We start from the raw sequence: 22804 nt of genomic DNA, 5'->3' as shown, positions 1-22804 counted from the left end.
TGTTGCCCCCTCTTGTGGTTATTTAAATTATATGAATTTGTAGTCTGTTTCACCTAATCTAATGCAATAATGTCCATCTCTGCCCTTGCATCTAGAAGCAGACATGTTTAAGGAAATGTGAGATTATCCTCTGGCCTCCTAGTGACTCCTCCAGTCAGATATATATCTGGGTGTCATCAGCATATGTTTTAGAACGTGCCCCATGTTGTCTAAGAACAAGAGCTTGGGGATGCATGTAGAAACTGAATAGTAATCGAGAGTGTGCAGAGCCTTGGGGTACTCAATTAGATGCTTTCCTAATAGATAATAGTGCCTTGTTTTAAAAGAACATCCATTTGAACGTTTTTATGGTTTTGTGAGTTAATTCCCCCTAATTCTATTGGTAGCCTTAGTCTCTTAATGGAAATTATAGAGCATTTGTTTTGTCAAAGAAAAGATAGTGTCTAATTTTTGTAGGAAGTCTTCATAGAGCTATAACGCAACCATACTTACAAGGCAGCTTCACAATACATGTTACCATCATTTTTATGGTTTCAATCCTTCCCCACCTGGATAAAAATGTCAGAGACTAATTATCTAGTAAGTTTGTGATTTTTTAAAAGTGTTATTGAGTCATTATGACTAATGGTATCACAAGGTTGTTGGAGAATTCAATTCTCTGGTATTTTATATAATTACGTGGCCAAGACAGACCAGGTTCATGCAATATATCGTTCGGTCCCAAAATTGTCTAATAATTGTACTTCAGAATTATCACAATAGAGTGTAATCAGAAAAGAAGGTTAATACTTCTATTGTGTTCATTAGAGCCTCAATTGATTGAGGTGCGTCCTCAGTAACAATTAATATATCATCGGCATATGCCGCAGTCTCCACAGTCAGTTCCTTAAATTTAACGCATGTAATCTCTCATTGGTTCTAATGTTTTTGTTTTAAACTATTTTTATTTATTATTTGTAGTTTTAACATATAATCAAAGACGTCATGAGTACACAATACATATTGGATATGTTCTAATGTTATACAGTAGTGATACTAGGGCTAGGAGGAACAAAGTTGGGGAGAAGGGGCAGCCTTCGTCGGTACCTTAGTCTGCAATGAAATAAATTTGATAATATATCTCCAACTCTAACTACGGCCTTGGGTTCGGAATATAAGCCATCACCATTTTGATGAACTACTCGCCCCGTTGAAAGTTTTGGAGATCTGGCCTAAGATAAGACCAAGATACCTTATCAAATGCCTTTTCAGCGTTGAGTGCATGCCCACTGTTGGTGAGGAAGCAGCTTGAGCTTTTTCAATAACATAACATAGGACCCTCGTATTGTCACTTGAGACACTATTGTTTTAAGAAGACAACTAGGGATAGATTCATTAGTTTGCAATTTGTATAAATTAAGGATATCAGTCTATAGCTTTTGGGAAAAAGAGGTATTTACATTCTTTTGGTACAATTGTTATTATTGCCTCTGCAGCTGTAGCACTTATAATTCATAAGTGAATTAGGTGTAGTGGGGTTAAATGGTGCATGGTATGGGGTTAGTCTTGATCCGGTTTCCTTGGTGAGGACTTTTTTGGCTCTCTTATGGGTGGGAAAGAACTTGTCCAAGCAATGAGATTTCATTCATTAGCTTAAATCAATAGTGTCAGTAGGTATTTATTTTTACAGGAGTAAAAGAGTATACGGTGGACTGGCCACAAAAGGTATGAAAGGGAGGAAACAAAAGCAAATTTATAGGAGAGAAGAAAGAGCTATGAGAGATAAGTATGAAAGTGAGGTAACACGATCTTCTTTGCAAACTGAAGGAGGAACATAATGGAGGAACCAGGGTGAAGAAATCCGGGAAAAGAGGGATGAAGCAGGAACAGTGGAAAGGTGCAGGAGAAAGGAGCAGGGGCCATAAAGAAGGAGCCAGAGATGGGGTAAAAGAGCCAGGGTGGAGGGTGGCCTGGAAGGACCACAATTAACAGACCACAAGTCTTGGTGGAATGGTGTATCAGAGGGATAGGAATCATGGGTACACAAGGAAGAAGCAGGAAGCAGGGAAGAGGAGGCAGCGGTAGAGCACACTAGCAGGTGGTGGGATGGAGGAATGGAGAAGAGTATGGGGTAGAGGGGCAGAGCTGGAATGGGATGGGATTGAGCAGTAGTAGTAGGTTGGAGGAGAAGGCATAGGGAGATCTATGAGGTCGGAGAAATGGGGCAGGAAGTAAAAGTAGGGTATAAGATGCAGGAGTGTATAATAGATGAGCAATAGGTTGGGATGCACAAGAATATGAGAGGAACTACAGAGTGCTATGAAAATAGAGTAAGAAATTGTAAAAGAGGGTAGGGAACAATAATACAGGTTTGAAAAGCAAATATTAAACAATGTGGGTACTGTTTAAGAGCCATGGCAACATGAAAGAGACGTAGGATAATGGAAGAAAATGAAGTAGGCAGGAAAAAAGTTACTGATAGAAGAGCTAAAGGACGTTTTTGGGAAAGATATGACTAGAACAAATGCCAGAGTATGGAAAAAACTGAACACCAGCTAGGGAAAAAAGGTAATAATATTTGCAGAGGAGAGGGAACAAGATAGAGAGAAGAGAAGGAAAGGAACCTAGGGAAGAAAGGGAAAAATCCTAGGGAAGAGATTGGACAAGGACTTTTGTATTGAAGAGAGAATAAAAACTACTACAGTGGAGAGAAAACAAGAGCTATTGTACAGAACAGTGCAAAAGAACTACTGCTTAGAAAAGCAGGAATGTAACAAAGAGAAATGAAGCAAAGCCAAAGGAAAGAAGAAGCAGGGGTGTTAAATAAGAGGTAATAATGAACAAGTTGCTTACCTTCGGTAACAATATATTTGTAAGAAAAATAGGTTGGTTATAGATTCCTTACCTTAGAATCTCCCCCAGGCGTCAGACTGGATCCGGAAATTTTTTCTTTAGCAGTACCCCTGCGTGTCGGAAGACGGTGTCAGTCGACTCCGCGTTCGGCGGCGGCATGGTGGCCGGGATGATGTCAAGGTACCTACATAGACACTGCCCTCGCGCACTGACGCCAGTTCTGTACACGCATTTCCACTTCAGAAAAGCAGAGCCATGCAAGACAATGACTACTGGTGCACAAAACTAGGGCCCTGAAAGGATGTCTTTAACCCTAGAAGTCAGTTCGCAGACCAGGGAGGATGGGCGGGGCAGTAAGGAATCTATAACTAACTATGTTTCTCACAAATATATTGTTACCGAAGGTAAGTAACTTGTTCATCTGAAAGAAACAGTTATAGATTCCTTACCTTAGAATAGATAGCCCAGCAATACCAACCCCGGAGGTGGGTCTGCGAACTAAGTTCACACCAGAAAGTCCTTGAGAACAGAACGGCCAAAGAAGCCGTCTCTCTAGACTTGGCTGTCCAGGCAGCAGTGTTTGGTAAACGTGTGTAGCGATACCCACGCAGCTGCCTGGCAGATGTCAGTTAGGTGGGCGGAAATGGGATCCACAGCCTTTGCTGTGCACCATGCCACAAATTTGTTCCATCTACAGGCATATAACCGTCTTAGTGGAGGAACGCCTGGCTGCCAAGATAACATCGCAGACTTTGGGAGGCAAGTCAAACGACATCAACTGCGGCCGCTTAATCTCCACGCAAGGAGGTGGAGGCTGGATAGGTTCGGGTGGAGGACCGTCCCCTGCTGCTGCAACAGAAGATCCTCAAGAAGATGCAGTCTGATCGGAGGATGGATGGCCTTGTTGAGCAGCTAGGGATACCAGACTCTTCATGCCCAATTTGAAGCCACAAGAATGACTTGGGCCCGGTCGTGCTTGATCTTCTTCAGCACTCTGGGCAGAAGCTGTATAGGCGGAAAGGCATATAGAAGACCGCAACTCCACTCGCGTCGAAAAGTGTTGCCTAGCGAGTGCCGCCTTTGAAATTCCAATGAGCTGAACTGCTGACATTGCGCGTTCTCTTCGGTGGCGAATAGATCTAACCAAGGCTCTCCCCAAAGCTGAAAGAGACCTTGCACCACCTCCGAGTGAAGATGCTATTCGTGAGCCAACATGCACCTGCGGCTGAGTTCGTCCACCCTGGCGTTCAGAGAACCTGCCAGGTGTTGAACCACCAGGGATATGCCCTGATGTTCCAGCCATGTCCAAAGTTCGAGGGCCTCCTGAAGTAGGGTCCACGACCCCACCCCGCCTTGTTTGTTGAAGTACCACATGGCAGTGGTGTTGTCCGTGAACACCTGCACTACTCTTCCCCGGACAGAGGGAAGGAATGCCTTGAGTGCAAGACGAATTGCCCGAAGCTCCAGAAGGTTGATGTGGAGCCTGGACTCCGCCAGAGACCAGAGACAAGAGGCCTCTGATCTCCGCCTCCCCCATGCGGCTGCCCCATCCCAGGAGTGATGCATTGGTCACTACTGTGAACTCTGGTGGAGGGTGGAAGAGGAATCTGCCTTCGACCCAATCCTGGTTCATAAGCCGCTACTGCAATTGGTGTACAGTGCCCCCCGAGATCTGGCCGCAATCTGACAGATTCCCTTGAAGTTGGGCCTACTGGAACTTCAAGTCCCAATGCAGAGCCTGCATATGCCATCTGGCATGATCCACCAGCAGGATGCAGGAGACCATCAGAACCCAGCAGCCTGAGGGTCATCCTGATCGAAACCCGGGATTGAGGCTGAAAGATCGGTAACATAGCTCGAATATCCCGGACTCGCTGTTCGGGAGGATAAACCCAAAACTGCGTCGTGTCCAGAACCGCTCCAATGAAAAGGAACTTCTGAGAGGGGGTCAGGTGTGACTTTGGCACTTTGATGGAGAACCCCAGCGAATGCCGGAGGTCAGCCATAGTCTGGAAATGGGAAACGACAAGCCCATCTTCATCCGCCAGTCGTCAAGACTGGAACCCCTGATCTGCGGAGATGAGCTGCGACCACCGCCATCACTTTCGTGAACACCCGAGGGGCGCTGGTAAGGCCAAAGGTGAGCACAGTAAACTGAAAATGCTTGTGGCTTACCGTGAATCGTAGGTAACACCTGTGGGCTGGCAGGACGAGGATGTGGAAATAGGCATCCAGCAAGTCCAACGCTACCATCCAGTCTCCAGGGTCAAGGACAGAGCGAGCGTCAACATTTTGAACTTCTTCTTCCGGAGGAAGCGATTGATGCTCCTGAGATTAAAGATAGAACGCAGGCCTTTGCCCTTCTTGGGCACCAGAAAGTAATGGGAATAGCAACCACGACCTACTTCTGGGGCAGGAACAAGCTAGATGCCTCCCTTGGCCAAGAGTGCCGAAACTTCCTGTTGGAAAAGGGCCAGGTGATCCTCCGGTATGCGATAGTACTTAGGTGGCATGCATGGAGAGGTAGTCTCGAAGGGGAGGGAGTAGTCCTTTCAGACTATTTGCAAAACCCACATGCCCACGTGATGGTGTGCCAGTGGGGAAGGTGATGGCGGATCCTGCCGCCTACTGGCGTTTGGTGGCCCTGAAAGGTCGGACTAGGAGGGTTTGGAGGCTGCTGCAGAGGGGGCTGTGGTGGACTGGCCTGCCCGCTGGCCCACGTCCCCGGCTGCGTTTTCCATGTCCCCGGCCACGTTGGTGCTGAACAGCTTGCGCCGGCCTGTGGCTCTAGGGGGGACGTAGCGGGGCACCCCTTCCGTAGCCACAAAAGGGGCGAAAGGCAGACTGCGCAGGGCGGGTGGTGGAGAGGCCGAAAGACCTGGCCGTAGCTCGAGAGTCCTTAAAGAGCTCTAGCGCGTTGTCTGCCTTGTTGCCGAAAAGGTGACGGCCATCAAAGGGCATGTCCATAAGTGTGGATTGAACATCCCTGGAAAAAACAGTCAAACTCAACCAGGCGTAGCGTCGAAGGGCTACTGACGTGGAAACCATCCTGCCAAGTGTGTGCTACGTCTCTCCCTTCAGCAACTGCTCAAGAGAGCACAGCCCGAGCCTCCTCCGGGCACTGAGGCAGCGCCTGAGCAACCGTGTCCCACACGGAGTGGGTGTAACGGCCCGATAGACATGCAGTGTTTACTGACTGCAGTCCCAAGCTGGAGGAAGAAAACATCTTCTTCCCAAGATGATTCAGCTTCTTGGAGTCCCTGTCTGGGGGAGCGGTAGGGAATGCGCCCTTGGACGCAGTGGCTTGGACTACCAAGCTCTCAGGGGTGGGCTTGTTGGGAGAGAAAAGTGGTGTTGCCCGGGCTGGACGGTGGCGTCGGGCAATCATCATGTCGACAGGAGCCCCTGTGTTGGACCTGGACCAGGTGCCGAAAAGGATGCCTGTCAGAGCTTCATTAAACGGCAGCAGGGGGTCCGAAGAGCTCGCTGCCAGTTGAAGCACCTCTGTCAGGAGGTTAGTCTTGACTGCCACCGTAGATAGCTCGGGGTGGAGAGCCTCGGCCACCCTACGCAATACCACTGCGTAAGACGCTCCCTCATCCGTAGAGCCATGGTAGGAGACAACATGCCAAGGTCTGGTGGGGTATTTAAACCACTGGCTTCCCCCAGTTCCTCTCTCCAGTCCTGCTCATACACCAGCTGATCTGTTAAAGGGTCTCCAGACCCCTCCCAGTCCTTCTCACCCTCCCCAGGCTGCCAATATGGTCTCAAATAGCCAGGGTAGAACAGGGGCACAAAAGTACCCATCGGCGTCGGATCCGGCGTTGGTCAACCCTGGTCCGACTCGGTGTCTACCTCGAGGTGGAGGCCGAGGTCGACATTCGGCTGGGGACACAGCCGACTCCGATGGTGGACGTTGTAGTGGTGGAATTGGCGCCGGGGGGGGGCGTAACAAGGTCGACCGGCGCTGATCCGGATCCAGGCCCCCAGCGGAGTCCGCGGGGCACGAAGGCGCGCCGGCGGAGTTGGGCTGCCCAAAGATGGCATGCATCGCTTTGTAGAAACTCCGAAGCTGGGCAGGGGTCGCACCAGGTCCCAGAAAGGATAGGAAACCCGAAGTCGACCCGGCAGGCTTCGCACGCGAAGCCGCGGTAGGGGCACTACCCTCATCCCTCGTCTAGTCGGCCGACGGACGGGGAGAACTCGAAGAGCGACGATGCTTCTTTGACTTTTTGTTGTGTTTCGACGAAGAATGGTGTTGGCTCCGCGACCGGTCCCTCGACCTCCTCTGCGACCGGGACCTTGATCGGCATGGAGCCGACTGCCGGGCCTCGAGTAGCTTTTGGGAATGCTCCCGCAAAGAATTCAGGCAATGGTCCGCCAGTCGGAGCACGACTTGGTGTTGTGGTCGTGCATCAGGCAGTAAAGGCACACACGGTGCGGATCTGTCACTTACATGAGTCGGTTACAGGAACTGCAAGTCTTAAAGCCGGGCATCCCTCATGCACCAGGAGTCAATGGACTCAACAACAACGAAGTCAACAAAAGTTGAGAAAAAGTTCAGTCAAAAATTTACTGGGGGTACCGCTCTCGCCGGATCTGCGCTTCCTGGCGTGGAAAAAAAAAAAGAACTAAGCTCAGCTCACGAGGGCAGCGTCTATTTAGCTACTGCGACATCATCCCGGCGACCACGACGCCAACGGCGAATGCGGAGTTGACCGACGCCACCTTCCGACGCGCAGGGTTACTGCTAATGAAAACTTTCCGGATCCAGTCTGACACCTGGGGGAGCAGAGGGAGCAGCACTTAGGAAGGAAGAAGCACGGGGCCACCGGAAATACCCCATCTCTCAAAAATTTGGAGGCTATGCTACTAGCATTGGAGAACATAGACCTAACCCAGGCACCTGCACCAGGTCTTGGATCACAGGGCTAAGATGGAGGGGACTGGGGCCGCCCTGTGGGGGTCTGCAAGTTTCCGGATACCCATACACCACACCGAGCCACAGCACACACTAGAGTACACAAGAGCCAGAGTAGACCGAGCTTAGAAGTAGAGGATTCCAAGGCCACCGGGAGACGGGAGGGTGGGAGTAACGCGGGGGCGGAGGGAGGGAAAGGGGAAGACGAAATAGTTTATTTTTGCTATTTGTTCAATCCCACAAGCTATTGATGGCAGAAATAGGCATGTAACTGAGTTGCAATACAGAATGTACAGTGGTATCGAACCTCCGCTGGATACATGTCGGAGTATAATCCTGCAAGGGTGGGAAGTTCTGTGTTGGGGAGAAAACAAAAAACACCGGCTGATGTATTGTAATTCCCAAATGTAATGCCATGTCTATTTGTAATACAGCTGTGAATAAAGTTTTTTTTTTTTTAAAGTAAAAGGACATAACAGCTACTGAAAAGGAGATAAAACGAGGTCTGAGAACACAAGGAATAAATACTACTGTTTTGATGAGAGGAGACAAGAATAGTTCTTTGGAAGTGTGGGAAAAGGCTACTATTTGGGAGATGCAAACAAGCTACTTTATGGTAGAAATGGAATGAGAGCTACTCTGTGGAAGAGGGAACAGTACCAACTGTAGGAGAGATTGCAGGCTCAGATACCTTATTCCCTGCTTTACCCAGCAAAGCTGAAGGTCTCGCACGATGGTACTGCTCATTATTTTACAGATGATAAATCTGCACTGAAATTTGCCGAACATTTTGGCGGCAAGAGGTCAAAGAGTGCCGGAGATGCGGAGGGGAGACTGGGAGACCGGCTAAGTGACAATGACTGACTTCTGTCTTGGTTTCTGTTTGATTTTCCTGCCGCGCTTTTTATTTGTTGATTGGGCGTGAGCTGCTGACATTTACGTTTAACTCCTGCTATTATCCACTATACTTTAGTCCTATGTTGCGGGGTGCCGGGTCCCTGAGGCCATGGGGTACATGCTTTTATTTCTGCTCTTGTATGTGTCTTGCTGGCCGCGGGCTGCCTGTCCGCATTACTCCTGGCCACATTGTGCAGACAGGGAGGTCCGCTGGCTACTCCTTGCCCCCATGGGAAAGTTCCATATATTGAGTTTGCAATTGTTTAAAGTTGGCTTTGGGAGGTGTATGCTACAACCTGATTGGGGGGTTGGAGTGGGTGGAGGGTGGAAGGGGGGGTTTTGTTTGTTTTCTCTTATGCCAGCATGCACTTACAGGACAGTTTATAAAAGTACAGTGGGCTGATAGCAAGTTGCGGCGTGCAGGAGCACAGGTTGGATACAATTATTACCCATGAAACCACATAATCGCACAATGTTCTCACGTGGAACGTTAGGGGGCTCAATGATGGCAGGAAAGCCAGGTTGGTGCATGCGTATTTAGCTAGACACAGTATTGATATCTGCTTTATGCAGGAAACACACCTAAATATACAGCCTTCCCAGAGATTACGTCACAGTAGATGGGGAGGGACGTACTCTGCGATATATTCCAACTATGCACGGGGAGTGGCAATATTGATTCGGAGAGGGTTGGACTGGCGGGAGGATTATACATATACTGACCCTGAAGGGAGATGTGTAATTTTGCATGGCAAATTGGGCGGTATAGCCATTGTGATGACAGTGGTGTATGGCCCAAATATCGATTCCCCAGACTTCTTCAACGACCTATGGACACGGATTAGAGCGATTGGGTGCCAAATTATACTTTGGGGTGGGGCCTTTAATGCCATTCTAAATGATGACCTAGATAGACTAGGCTCGGCCCGAACTCTACACCCTCATGCCAGCGCAGCACTGCAGGAAATCATATCTGATGGTGATTTGCTAGACATTTGGAGGGTTCGGCACCCGAAACTTAAGGAAGGAACATGTATTTCTAGCCATCATGCGGCCTGGTCCCGCCTGGACTTCTGGTTGATGTTGCTACCTGGACGCTTGAGGTGGCCCAACTGGCACGCTCGCTATCAGACCATTTTCCTTGTATGCTTAGACTGCTCTTGTCGAATGCTCTTCCGCGGGCCTTTACGTTGAGTCTACCCCCTCATGCACTCCTAGATGAGGCCTTTAAGAAGGAAATCTGCACTGACATCACTGAGTATTTTGCACTTAATGCCGGGTCGGTGGACACAGAGGCTTCATTATGGGAGGCTTTTAAAACTGTGATTAGGGGGCAATGCATTGCGCGACAGGCCGGAGTGCTTAAGGCTATCAGGGGCATTATTGTGACCTTGGAGGGTCAGATTAGAGATCTTGAGAAACAATTCTATTCTATGTCAGACCCTGAGAGTGCTGCGCTCCTGAAGACAAAACTGTTAGAATTTGCTGAGGAAGCATAGAGGGAGGTTAAATTCCTAGGTAAATATGCTGAGGCACGGAGATATGGCGAGGGGACAGGCCTGGCCGCACACTGGCGGGCATGATTTGGCCGCCTAGGTCCACGGCGTATGTACGCGAACTGCGCACGGTTAGCGGGGATACTGTTAGGGTACAAACAGAGGTGCTGCACGAGTTTTCAAACTTTTACTCTTCCCTATATGCTGCCAAACAGGTACCTAATCCAGAGGTCCTGCCGGAGTTTCTTGACTCCATCGCATTGGTATGGTTTAACAACACGCATTAGAGTTTATATGGATCTTCCCATAACAGTGGAGGATGTCGCTCAGGTCATAAAGAGTCTACCGCTCAATAAAACGTAAATTAAACGTACACAGAAGAACTAGCCCCTAGATTGCTTGCTGTCTACGAGGAGGCATTGGAGATGGGCATTCTTCCAGCATCAATGAGGGAGGCAATAATCATTACACTGTTGAAACCTTATAAGGTGCAAACTGAGGTGGACTCTTACAGACCACTGTCCTTGATTAATGTAGACCTAAAGATCTATGCTAAACTGCTGGCAAACAGGCTGCAGCCGCTCCTCCCGATGGTTGCGCTCCCGGATCAGTCAGGGTTTATCCCTGGACGATCAACGTCACACAATTTGCGCACTCTGTTTTCAGTGTTGCATTACCTTCATTCGAGTGTTCATGCGGGGGCCGTATTTTTAGATGCAACAAAAGCAGTTGATACGCTAGAGTGGCCATATTTGTTCGCAATATTGACGCGCATGGGACTGAGTCCCCAGTTTATAAATCGTATCAGGTTTTTGTACACAATGCCGCTTGCCCGGATTAGGGTAAATGGTCTGCTATCTGACCCATTCCAGATATCGCGGGGCACGAGGCAGGGGTGTCCACTCTCACCTCTACTTTTTGCCATTGCCATGTAACCCCTGGCTGCAAGAATCCGGCAACATCACACTGCGAGGGGGATTGGTTTCAGCACGCAAAGCCTTTTAATCTCGCTATATGCGGATGATGTAACTGTGTACATTCTTAACCCTGAAGAAAACCTAGACCCGGTCCTTAGGGAGTTCATCAGATTTGGATGGTTGGCGGGTATTTCGATTAACTGGAAGAAGTCGGTGGTGTTTCCATTGACAGATGGCACCCCAGTGGTATCATCTGAATTCCCACTTAGATGGGAGGACGAGGCAGTCAAATACCTGGGGGTATGGTTGAGCCGGAGCACTCAGGAGATCTGGAATTTGAATTTTGGCAGAGCATACACGTGGCTGGAGGGTAAGGTGACAATCTGGACCAAAGTGCCGCTGTCCATTGCTGGGAAAATTGCGTTGACAAAAATGGTGATATTACCGACATTTTTATATTTGTTTGTAAATGTGCCGATCCCACTCACGCAACATTTTTTTACATGGTTAAGATCGCAGTTGTTGTCCCTGGTATGGGCAGGGGGGCAGGCACGGGTGTCGTGGGACCTGTTAACGCTTCCATTGCGACAGGGCGGCCTTGGTGCCCCTGACATGCAGTTATATGCTTTGTGCGCACAGGCTAAATTTCTCCATTTTTGGGTGCACCAGACGCCATTTCAGCCTCACGTGGCTGTGGAGGTGGACGCGGTGGCTCCGGTGCCACTGGGGGTGGCACTGTACCAGACACAGAAGCGACCCAGGGAGGATGTGGACACGGTGGGCACCCAGCGGTGGGCTTGGAGGGCACTTCAGAAGAGAGCTAATATCCCGGTTCTATGCGCGCCCACTATGCCTCTGGCGCGTAACCCCATACTACCATGCATTGAGGGAGGGGTGAGTAGGACTCTGGTTCAAGACATGCAATTGCAAACTTTTGCTGATTTGTACCCGAATGGGGAGTTTAGGCCACCCCAGTAGGGACTGACGATCGCGCTGTTTCATTTACAGAACTGTTTCTATATCACAAATTGAAAACAGCACGCCGCACGCTTTGGACGGGGGTTCCTGAAGCCCCCCCAACACTGCCAGCTCTGGAGCTTGTCCTGAAGTCGCCATCTCCACACAAGTTAGGTACACGCTTATATTCCAGCATGCAAAATACAGCCCCGATAACCAAGCCCAAATCCCTTCAGCAGTGGAACACTGAACTTGACCCTCAAATGTCAGAGGAGCAGTGGGAATTCTGCTGCAGGCAGTTGACTGAACTGTCCCCTAACTATAGACTCCGCTTAAAACATTTTACATTTTTGCATAGATATTACAGGACACCAGTTACTCTCCATCGCATGAAGTTAAGGGAGGACGATAGATGCTGGTGCTGTGGGTATGCCTCATCATCCTTTCTACATATTGCTTGAGAGTGCCCAAAAATTCATGTGTTTTGGCAGAAAATTTTCTCTGCGGTGAACCAAATTGTAAACAGAACGGATGCCCCCTCCCCAGAGTTGGGCCTCCTTGGTTATTTCAGGGACACTCCGCCAAAGCAACGCAAACTACATGCTCTTCTTTTACTATATGTAAGGCGACAGGTCGCTATTCGATGGGGAAGGAAAAGGGTTCCTAGATTTAAAGATTGGTTGTCTGATGTGACATACGGCCATACCCAACTTGGCATATACTGGGAACTGATGCCCTCGTCTTCCAGACAACGGGATATATGGGAGCCATTCGTGTGCTGGGCGCGTGCTAGTGCCGACACCTCTGACCCTGCATCTGATGCGAATACCTAGTTGCAGTTTGTCTACCTGTATCAAACCGATATGCATTGGTTCTCTACACTCTATATCGTGCTTGACTTTGCAATATCAGATAAGGCTAAATTATGCTTATGACTCATCCCGGATGTTCCATGTGAATTGCCTAGTTTCTCGTAAGATGTGTGATTCACTACAAAATGTGATGTATATATTAATATTGCTGCCTGGACTGCGCGCACTACGTAGCTGATTTATTTCTTACAGATGTGTAAATCTAATGTACTGTAACCTGGTGATTGCTATATGACTGTATTGACATGCTGGCTGGCTCTCTTCTGTTCTTGTTGGAACATCTGTTCCTATTGTTTGTACTAGATATTGGTATAAAACTTAAGAAAAACAATTTTTTTTAAAAACTGTAGGAGAGATGGGGCAATAAGTATGTAGGGGAGAGAGGGGAAAAACGCTACCGCATGGAAGAGAGAGTTTCATCAGAAATCTGATGTCTGAGCCCTATTATACACATGTACGTGATTGCATACATGTTAGCATGTGATTTGCTGTTCGGTACACAACTTTATTGGAATGCATATATGTAAGTAAATGTTGTGTGCAACTAGATACTTTGGTAAAAATGTGGTTCTCTGGCCTGAGGGAAGGATGTGCAAATCGAGACCACATGGATTTGACGGCACTGGTGCAGATCACCAAAGAACTGAAGAATCCTGCATATAAGACTTCTGAGTTATATCGACATTCCTGGGGAAGAAAGATGAAACATATTCTCTGCAGTCCAGAATGAAGGAGCGGGTTCCTTGTGCTGTCCTATCTTCGGAGTGTCCACCTCTTTTCCACTCGCTCGTCTTTCATTACGTGCAATAAGCTTGATCTTCTACAGGTTTAAGAATATCAATGAAGATCGCATTAAAAGTTACTTACCTGTAACCGGAGTTCTCCACCATGTGAACCTTCAATAAATTCATGAACTACCCACCTGCCTTTCAGGGGATAGCGGAGAACCGGCTTGGGTTACTTGTTTTCCTTTAAGATCACGATGTAGATTCAACAGGAACACCCTCTTAACTGACAAAAGGTGGGTTCTTTAAAGGTCAGCCTAGCTGCCAAAGGCACAGTACAGTTATTCTCTCTGTAAAGCTATGTAGTTCATCTGTCCATTTCCTTCCATAGTTACAAAGCAGTGCTAAAAGGTTTAGGGCAGCGGTCTCTGGATTGTAATTTAAAAAGTTTGATTGCCTTCTTTAAAAATGAAGAAACAATGCCTTTAGAAAGGTATGTGCTAAAAGTTTACAGGTGCTGCATGACCCCATGCATTTGCAGAGCTATTGAGTGTTCATTAATATCAGTGAAGATCCCTAAGGGAGATCTCAGCTATAACCCGGTGTAGCTCAATCCAATTTACACAATTTATTACCCACAAAGTTCTATACAAGAAATCTTGAATCACACCATTTCTGAGGTTTTGTACCCTAAGAAATATGCTGGATCCTGCTCTCCCTACTTCACAGCATGCTTATAACGCTATCAAGATCTTCCAATGTTACATTAAACTAAGCACATCTGACCCCCGCTATATGTGTACAGCTAGATTACTCTAGCTCACTATTTTCTGACACCTCATTTTGTATAAGAGAGTAACAGGAAAAAAAATCAGCAGCTGGAATATGATTTAAGACACCAGCATCATGCACAGCATGTGGTTCAATATCTGCATTGGTGTTTGGTGTAAAGCAGAATTCCCACCAAGCTTCTATTACTGATAAGAATGGTGGTTTATGGGAAAGCTCCTTACATTCGATATACAGACTCCAGATACGCCTCCTAACTCATCAATGTGATTCAGCAACAGTTCACATCTAGCTGTGACTATGATCAAACAGATCTAAGCAACTGTCCACCTCTGAAACTCCATAAGTTGGTTAACTTAATAGTGTTCAGGAACAGCGTTTGGGTGCCACATCCATACAAGTGACTTGAAAGGTGTCTGCAAACACCGGTCACACCACAGCACTTGAAACGGATGAAGCACCTTGGCACCACTGTTTGACCTTGGGTAGCGTACATTCGTATTTTTCTATGTAAGGCAATGGATTCCATTTTCCATGGGATCACACTCTTGTCTGTAGGTGAAAGGAGAGAGAACTTTTTTTTGCATTTTTTTCAGGTATATTCACATCTTATTGTTCGATGGCCACCCTATTCATCTGTGAATGGATATGGCCTTTGACATCCTACAAGGTCAGGGTTATCTCGCACTTCAGCTCCACCACCTTTAATCGTCTCTTTTACAGCTATTTAAACATCTTTCATTTACAACATTCTAATCTATAATGTCTTGCTCCGGTCTTTCAAGCCTAGTGCATTTCACTAACAGAGGCTCTGCTAGCCCTATAAACCTCACTGCAATATGTTCTTCACCATTACTGAAACGCTCCTTTCATCTCATTCAACACGCCTCTCTCCACCTTCTCATCCGCCTTTCACGTATATATTTTTTTGCATCCCAGTGTCTCACCACTCTCCTTCTCATCTCTTCCACCATGCCCTTCTTCTTTACCACAGCTCTCACTATCTTACCAGTCTCTAAAATCGGAATCTCTTACTGCCCTTCTCACAGCTCAACCAACCTCTATGTTAATAGTTAACATACCTTAAATAAACCTACCATGAAATAAGGAATTTTCAAAACAAACATCATTGATCCGACACTTTCAGTTATTTTACATTTGAAGAACTCACCATTCCTTCTTTCCAGGTGAGGGATGCTGGTGATGTTTGTAGACGAGCAACAGTGTCATCAGCATCTTGGACCTGTGTGAAACAAAATACCACACGTCATTATGTGGCCTTTGCCTCTCTATGCCTCCTTTTTCAGCAGCTGACTTTGACTTGTTTCCTCCTCTGCATTGCCCACCAATTCATTAGTTACTGTCCACTCGGTTTTCCAACACTTCCTGCTATATTACTGTCCGTACAAATCCCTGCCATATTATCTTTTCTCTTATATAATTTTACCTTCAGCTTCCACTGCTTCTTCCAATTCTTTCTTTGCTATTTTCCAAAATGCTTCTTCTACCAACAGCTACTATAATATTCCCTCATAATTTTCTACCAATTCCCGCTATATTTATTTTGCCTTCTGTTTCCACCAGTACTTGATCATCACTTGTATGCTCTTCTTTTCTTTTCGAACTTTTCTTGACTGCTGGTTTTATTCTCGTAAAAGTCATTACAGTTGCATTTTCTATACGCGATTTCGTTCAAGTTAATCTCTAAGAATTTGTATCCAAGCCCCCTATATATGATTATACTGGTCGCAAAAAGCAGTTGCAATTTGTGATCAGTAATTTATGACTAGTATTGAACTTTGTGAACCAACTTATGTACTTCTAGGTCAATCCATAAAATTCTGAATTGTGGTGGGTTGCGGTCAAACCTAACTTACCTCATTAATATTCATGAGGTGGTCACAAATTGTGACTCACTTAGATTGGACAAAATCACAGGGATGGGTGCTTGCAAGGGACAGCCGACCACAATTTCTGTGATTTTTTTTTTAAATGGGCCTGTTTTACATAAAAGAAACAAGCATCTTTTAAGAAAACTACAAAGGTTTGCTGACTGTTGGCAGTGATCCCAACGGCTATTGCTTACTGTCCCTAAAACGTAAAGATAAATTAACAAATGGGAACAGGTCCGCGGAGGACACGTTTACACTTTGTGAATCAGTTACTACTCCAACTTGGAAGTCATTAACTTTTCAATGATTTGCAACAGGAATTACAGTCACGAACCATGGATACCGATTCGGCATTTGGAGAGGACACCTACAAGACACCCCTTTCAAATACGGAATAAATATCCAGCCACAGTCACATTTTAGGTGTCAGTAAAACTTTAGATTTGAAAGAAGAGCAACAGGGATAGGTGGCTGGGGCAGGAAGAGCCTGAAAGGCGCAAGTGGGAGAGGAACGGGTACTAGAGATCAAAGCAGGCCTAGATTGGGAGCAGAGAAATCGAAAGTGGATGAGGAAGCATATCCTACTGTCTGATTAAAAGGACCCCACTCAGGCCGCAGGTCTGCAGTAACTCCCACTCCAATTCCACTCCAACCCAAGGCAGCGAGACCCTGGAGGCATCTGCATGTTTTCTACTCCGGAAGGAAAATATAATGTCATTCTGCAGGGATACAACAATACTTTGTTCACAGGAGCTTTGCGTTACTATGAGTCAGCCACGACTGACAACATACCCAGACTTGGAGGTCCACCTCCACCTCTACCTGTCCCAACTCTACTCTGCCATGCTACTATTTCTCCTCTCCCTTCTCCCCCATCATGGTCTTTTGCATGTGTCAGAAGTGCACTACCTGATCCACACTAGGAAACCAGCGGGACCCACCCTTCCACTCCACTCACCCTGCAGATCAGACACACCAAGCCCGATTGGACTACAAACTCATTTTCAGTTTTACCTTCATATATTTTCTATTTAGTTAATTCACAACAGACTATTGTATTTGTTGTTTTTCTCCCTTCTGTCATTTTCTTTCCCTTACCGTTAAACTTTTCTGTCCCTCTTACCGACTATATTCCCCACAATATGTATATATTTTAAACTTTTGTACATTAAAGTCCGAATACAGCAAATCTATTTGAAGTTTATCACTGGATACAGGACGTTTCTGATGATGGGATGTGAGAGGGCACAACCATTCTTTCCCAGTGTTGATGGATTATCAGAGTTATTTATTTATTTGAAATTTTATATAAAGTGAACCATATATAGATGACAGGTCTGACGGTTTTCAGTTGGCAGAGACAGCCTGCCTACCTCCTTCCTGCTTCTAGGAATGTTAGTTAGATGCAGGAGACGAGGTGTTTTCTGTGTTTATACAGATAGTCGGAATAGCCCTGTGTGAAATGTTTCCCAGTAGACTGATTGAGCTCACATTCATACGCAATAACACCTCCATTGCTGTCTGAGCCAGTCGATATACCGGGTGCTTTTGAGCGAGAGGATAGAGACATCTGTTTTGGGTGCCTCATGTCATTTCATTCTAGTGGTAGTGATGGTGGAGGAGGTTATTGTCTGTCAGGCGGCAGATTCGCATGCATTATGGCCCCTTCATTTCTTCAATTGTGTTTGGTCTTTTGGTTCGAGCAACACCTGCACAGAGGCATCAGCCAGCTTCGCGTTGCACTGTTGGATTGTTCGGTCTCATGCTCACAGGTTGGGGGGCATATCCTAGCTTAACATTTTGAAGAGAGCACACTGGGGTGGGGAGGTTTCATTTTCAAGTAGCTTTCTCAGGCTGCTCTCGAAACAGGATTTTGGAGCCTGGCTGTGTCATCCTTTCTAGAGTAGTATCAGGCACAGACAAAGGATAGGCCTGGACTCGAAACGTTGTCACTTTGAAAACACACGCAGTCCCACCCTTCATGTTTAAACACACAGGATAGGAGCAATGCTTGCAATAAGTCTAACCACTGGCAATCACTCGGGTGGCATTCCAGCCCATGTTCCTTTTGCCCTTCATGCCACCTCAGTTTGAGCCCAACAATATGTAAATCAGTCCTGATCTTGTCCAATAAAGAAAGTCCAGCCCAAACTATTAGGCCAGGACCTCCTTCATCTAGTGAGTGAAGAACAATTGGTTGGAATGCTAACCTGAGCAATTTCCAGCGGTTAGACTTTTTGCAATCATTTCTCTCGTCACATTTTGTATGTATTATGTACCACCCTTCACCCTTGCCATCCACCAAATGACAGTACTCAGGAAGCCTAATCTTCCTCTTCTCACTTCAGTGTCTGGGTCCCCTCCCTCAAGCTCCAGTGATACAGGCAATAGTCTACCATTGTCTGGAAATCTAACCTCAACCCCATCCTGCATCATGCTAAACCAAAGGCATTCAAACAGATCCCACTTTGTCTTAGCAATTAATACCGTGAGCCAAACTTCAAGAGTAAATATTAGAAGATATCTGCTCCAGGATTTGCAGAATCTCCTTCTCAATGTTTAAAACATAATGGATTTTAATCAGGAGTGGGTGTGAAGCCACCTTGAGTCATATGGTACCTTGGAACACTTATTTTTCAAGTTGGAATGGACAGCATATGAAGTGACCGGGAAACTTTTAGGGTCACATCAAGCGTCTGGGTTGCTCTTCTGTACATAGAGTCCTCTGGGAAGAACGATTCCTTGTGTTTAAATCAATGAGTGTTCAAAAGCGAATCAAATGCTTCCAGTGTCTTCAAATCTATGTGACGACCTTTTACTAACAGCTCACTGGAAAATTGTTGGATGCATCCACGTTAAAAAATACGTTTTCCAAGGTACTGTACAGTTCCAGGGTGCTTTGCACCCAGTCCTGATGAAGCCCCATAATGATGTTTCATAGTCACCACAACTCTTGAGGGTCGAAACGCTGATGATCGAATTAGATGGTCAGTACTAAATATGAAGCCAATCACACATCAGAGAAGTTATAAAATACAGCTCTTGGCAACTGAGACTTACAAACTTGATTATTCTGGACAGGCTCACCATAACATTTTTCTGAATTGACTCTTTGAAGTCAAATTTTGATCTCTTTTGTACATAATCAGTCACAGTTTTTCACTTGATGTACTGCACGAGTACCTTTGTTTTGCACTTATGAAGCAGCCTTCATAAATAAATGTTGTAATTCTAATTTAAAACTGTTTGAATATACCAAAAGATGAGCAACAGACCCATGCCCGTTTTGTCATTTTATGCTATAGAGCATGGGTACTCATAGTACGGCCCGCGGGTTGCCAGCGGCCCGGCAAGCCTTACTTGGTGGCCTGCGGACCTTGCAGACATTGTACCTGTGTTTTTGTTTTTTTAATTAGAGTGTCAGCAACACAGCAGCAGCAGCAGCACGGACTCCGAGACACTCTGCTCTACGGGGGGGCAGGGTGATTCACAACAAAGCCTCATTAACAAATAAATGGTCTTTTAAAGACCTATGAACTACTCGGGTGCGGCTGTGTGTGTGCCCAGGAAGCTGGGGTGAGGTGACAAAGGGTGAGAGACAAAGGGAGACAGACAAAGGGAGGAAGACAGAGGGAGGGAGACAGAGGGAGGGAGACAGAGGGAGGGAGACAGAGGGAGGGAGGGAGACAGAGGGAGGGAGGGAGACAGAGGGAGGGAGGGAGACAGAGGGAGGGAGGGAGACAGAGGGAGGGAGATAGAGGGAGGGAGACAGGGAGAGAGACAGGGAGAGAGACAGGGAGGGAGACAGGGAGGGAGACAGGGAGGGAGACAGGGAGGGAGACAGGGAGGGAGACAGGGAGGGAGACAGGGAGAGAGGCAGATGGAGAGGGAGATGGAGAGGGAGATGGAGAGGGCAGTAGACAGAGAGGGAGACAGACAGAGGAAGGGAGATAAAGGGACGGAGACAGAGGAAGGGAGATAAAGGGACAAGGACAGAGGGACGGAGACAGGGGGACGGAGACAGGGGGACGGAGACAGGGGGACGGAGACAGGGGGACGGAGACAGGGAGATAGAGGGAGAGATACGGAGAGACGGAGGGAGACAGAGGGAGACAGAGGGAAACAGACAGGGGGAGAGACAGAGGGAGGGAGACAGAGGGAGGGAGATGGAGGGAGACAGAGGGAGGGAGACAGAGGGAGGGAACTGTTGTTACAACACTTACTTGGCTCCAACAGAACCAATTGTCTTTTTATACTAAATGGTACCCAGGTTCTGACGAATACAAGTTTACCCCATTATAGCTTAACGCTTTATTATTTGGAGGGTTATTGGATTGTAGGAAAAATTGTGTTATTTTTATATTTTATAAATCTCTATAGTCCATTTTTTACATTTTAATTTGTTAATTTGACTAAACATGTTAATGTATTTATAGACTTTTTTAAATTGATAATTATTATAACTGCTAATTGGTTACTTAAATTATTGATTATGTAAATTTCATAATTGGAATAGAGACTATTTATATTCATTTATCATATGTATTAGTATATGTATATAGTAGTTGATTTTATACTATTTTTAATGAATGCGTACAATGAATTGTTTTTCATTGTTCATATGGGTGCTGAGGTTTTCGGGTAGTAGGGTGGAAAGTGTTTTAAATATAAATTTGTCAATCTTTTTAATTGGAAAATACATTTTAATATGTTATTAAAAACTTTAATATTTTAACACAATCTTCATTAAATATATACACATTATGTAGTGTTAGAAATAGTAAACATATGTTAATACATTAGTTGAAATTTAGGTTATGCATTATCAATATTTTTTAATTTAGGAGAGGGAATAGTAAATCTAATCATTCGATTTTCTAACACCTGCCCCAATTTGGCTCCGAAGTCCAAAAGATTCCTTACTGTTGCTAAAGTTGGAGTGGAAGTAGTAAATATTATCCCTTCAAAGTACAAAAATGTCCCTACTGTTGCTTAGTTTGAAGTGGGAATAGTCAATCTGACCTCTCCAAACTGTAAATATTTTTGTTTATTTCATTTTTTTAACCCGTTCCGTGGCCGACGCGAGCACTTCCTCCCTGGTGCTGCGCAAGACTGTTGGCCGATGCAGCCCCGCCCACCGAATGGAAAGCCCGCACCGAGGCCGAATTTGCTCCGCGGTAAACGGGTTAGAACTGATTTGTGATTTCATTTTAAAATGTGTTTTAGTTTGCATTTTATTTTTTCATTCTATATTTTGGAGTAATTTTGGTTAAATTATGTTTTAGTTTTGATAATGTTATTGTTCATGTTTATGGTTTTATAATTTTAGAATATATTGGTTTTTAATTATTCTTTGTATTCTTTACTTTGTTCATTTAAAAGTTAGATTTATTTCCATATTATTTTGTTAGAATTTTTCTTTTAACTATAGAACTTTTAATATAGATGTTTAAGATATAAAATGCATTTATATATTTTCTAAATCATATGTATATTTTTGTATGTATGTATTGCTATTTATATAGCGCAAACCTAGAAATGAATCAACATTATCGGGGGGGCTGGAAGATTATCTAAAAGAACGCGTACATTAAGTGGGGATTACACAAAAACACTTCACACATATTGCATTTAACCCTTTTAGGCACCGGGAGATTAAGTGACATACCTTTTCTCCATGGGCTCCACATAGATGACTGTGCGGTCGGCGTCCCAGCCAACCACAACGTTGCTGTTGCAGCGTGGCGATTGGCTTAGAGGAGGGGAAGGAGGCTGCCTGCTTCCTGTTCCTGCGGAGGTAGGAAAGCAGGAGCAGGCGCCAGAGCTGGAGCCTGGAAAACACGCGACCCGGGAAAGGTACGTTTTTTATTATTATTATTTAACCAGCCCTCCCAGCGTGACCACCCCCCCGCGCGAACATTCGCTCATACTCCCCGCACCCCATGAGCCATACCAGCTGCGACTGGATGAGGCAGTTGGCACTGATGACACCTCCTTCAACACCGCCACCTTCCCGGAGAGCTGGAAGCACGCCGAGCTCAGCGCCCTCCTGAAGAAACCTACAGCGGACCCCACCGACCTCAAAAACTTCCGCCCCATCTCGCTCCTCCCTTTTCCTGCTAAAGTCATCGAGAAGATCGTCAACAGACAGCTGACCGCCTTCCTCGAGACGAACGGATCCCTCGACCCCTCGCAGTCCGGCTTCAGAGCCAACCACAGCACCGAGACCGCCCTCATCGCAGCAACCGACGACATCCGGACCCTGCTCGACAAGGGGGAAACAGTGGCCCTCATCCTCCTGGACCTCTCCGCTGCGTTCGACACTGTTTGCCACCGCACCCTAGTCCAGCGCCTCAGCAACATCGGTATCCAAGAGAAGGCACTGGAGTGGATCATCTCGTTCCTCGCCGGAAGAACACAAAGAGTCCGCCTCCCCCCGTTTCGCTCCGAGGCCACCGAAGTCATCTGCGGCGTCCCGCAAGGATCTTCACTCAGCCCCACCCTCT

The 22804-nt window shown here is 46.3% G+C and overlaps 1 protein-coding gene across 8 annotated transcripts in view; it reads right to left on the bottom strand.

Annotated features, from left to right (window-relative positions):
- PMFBP1 (polyamine modulated factor 1 binding protein 1) overlaps positions 1-22804 on the bottom strand; it is a 2317386-nt gene that overhangs the window by 1711004 nt on the left and 583578 nt on the right. For all 8 annotated transcript variants that reach the window (XM_078668626.1, XM_078668631.1, XM_078668625.1 and 5 more), the window contains one exon: positions 15578-15649. In XM_078668626.1, coding sequence (XP_078524752.1) covers positions 15578-15649 — 72 coding nt within the window. The remainder of the gene's footprint in view (positions 1-15577; positions 15650-22804) is intronic.

The sequence above is a fragment of the Lissotriton helveticus genome, chromosome 12 (genome assembly GCF_964261635.1).
Source record: "Lissotriton helveticus chromosome 12, aLisHel1.1, whole genome shotgun sequence".
Lineage (NCBI taxonomy): Eukaryota > Metazoa > Chordata > Amphibia > Caudata > Salamandridae > Lissotriton > Lissotriton helveticus.
This window is presented reverse-complemented; position numbering and strand designations above follow the sequence as displayed.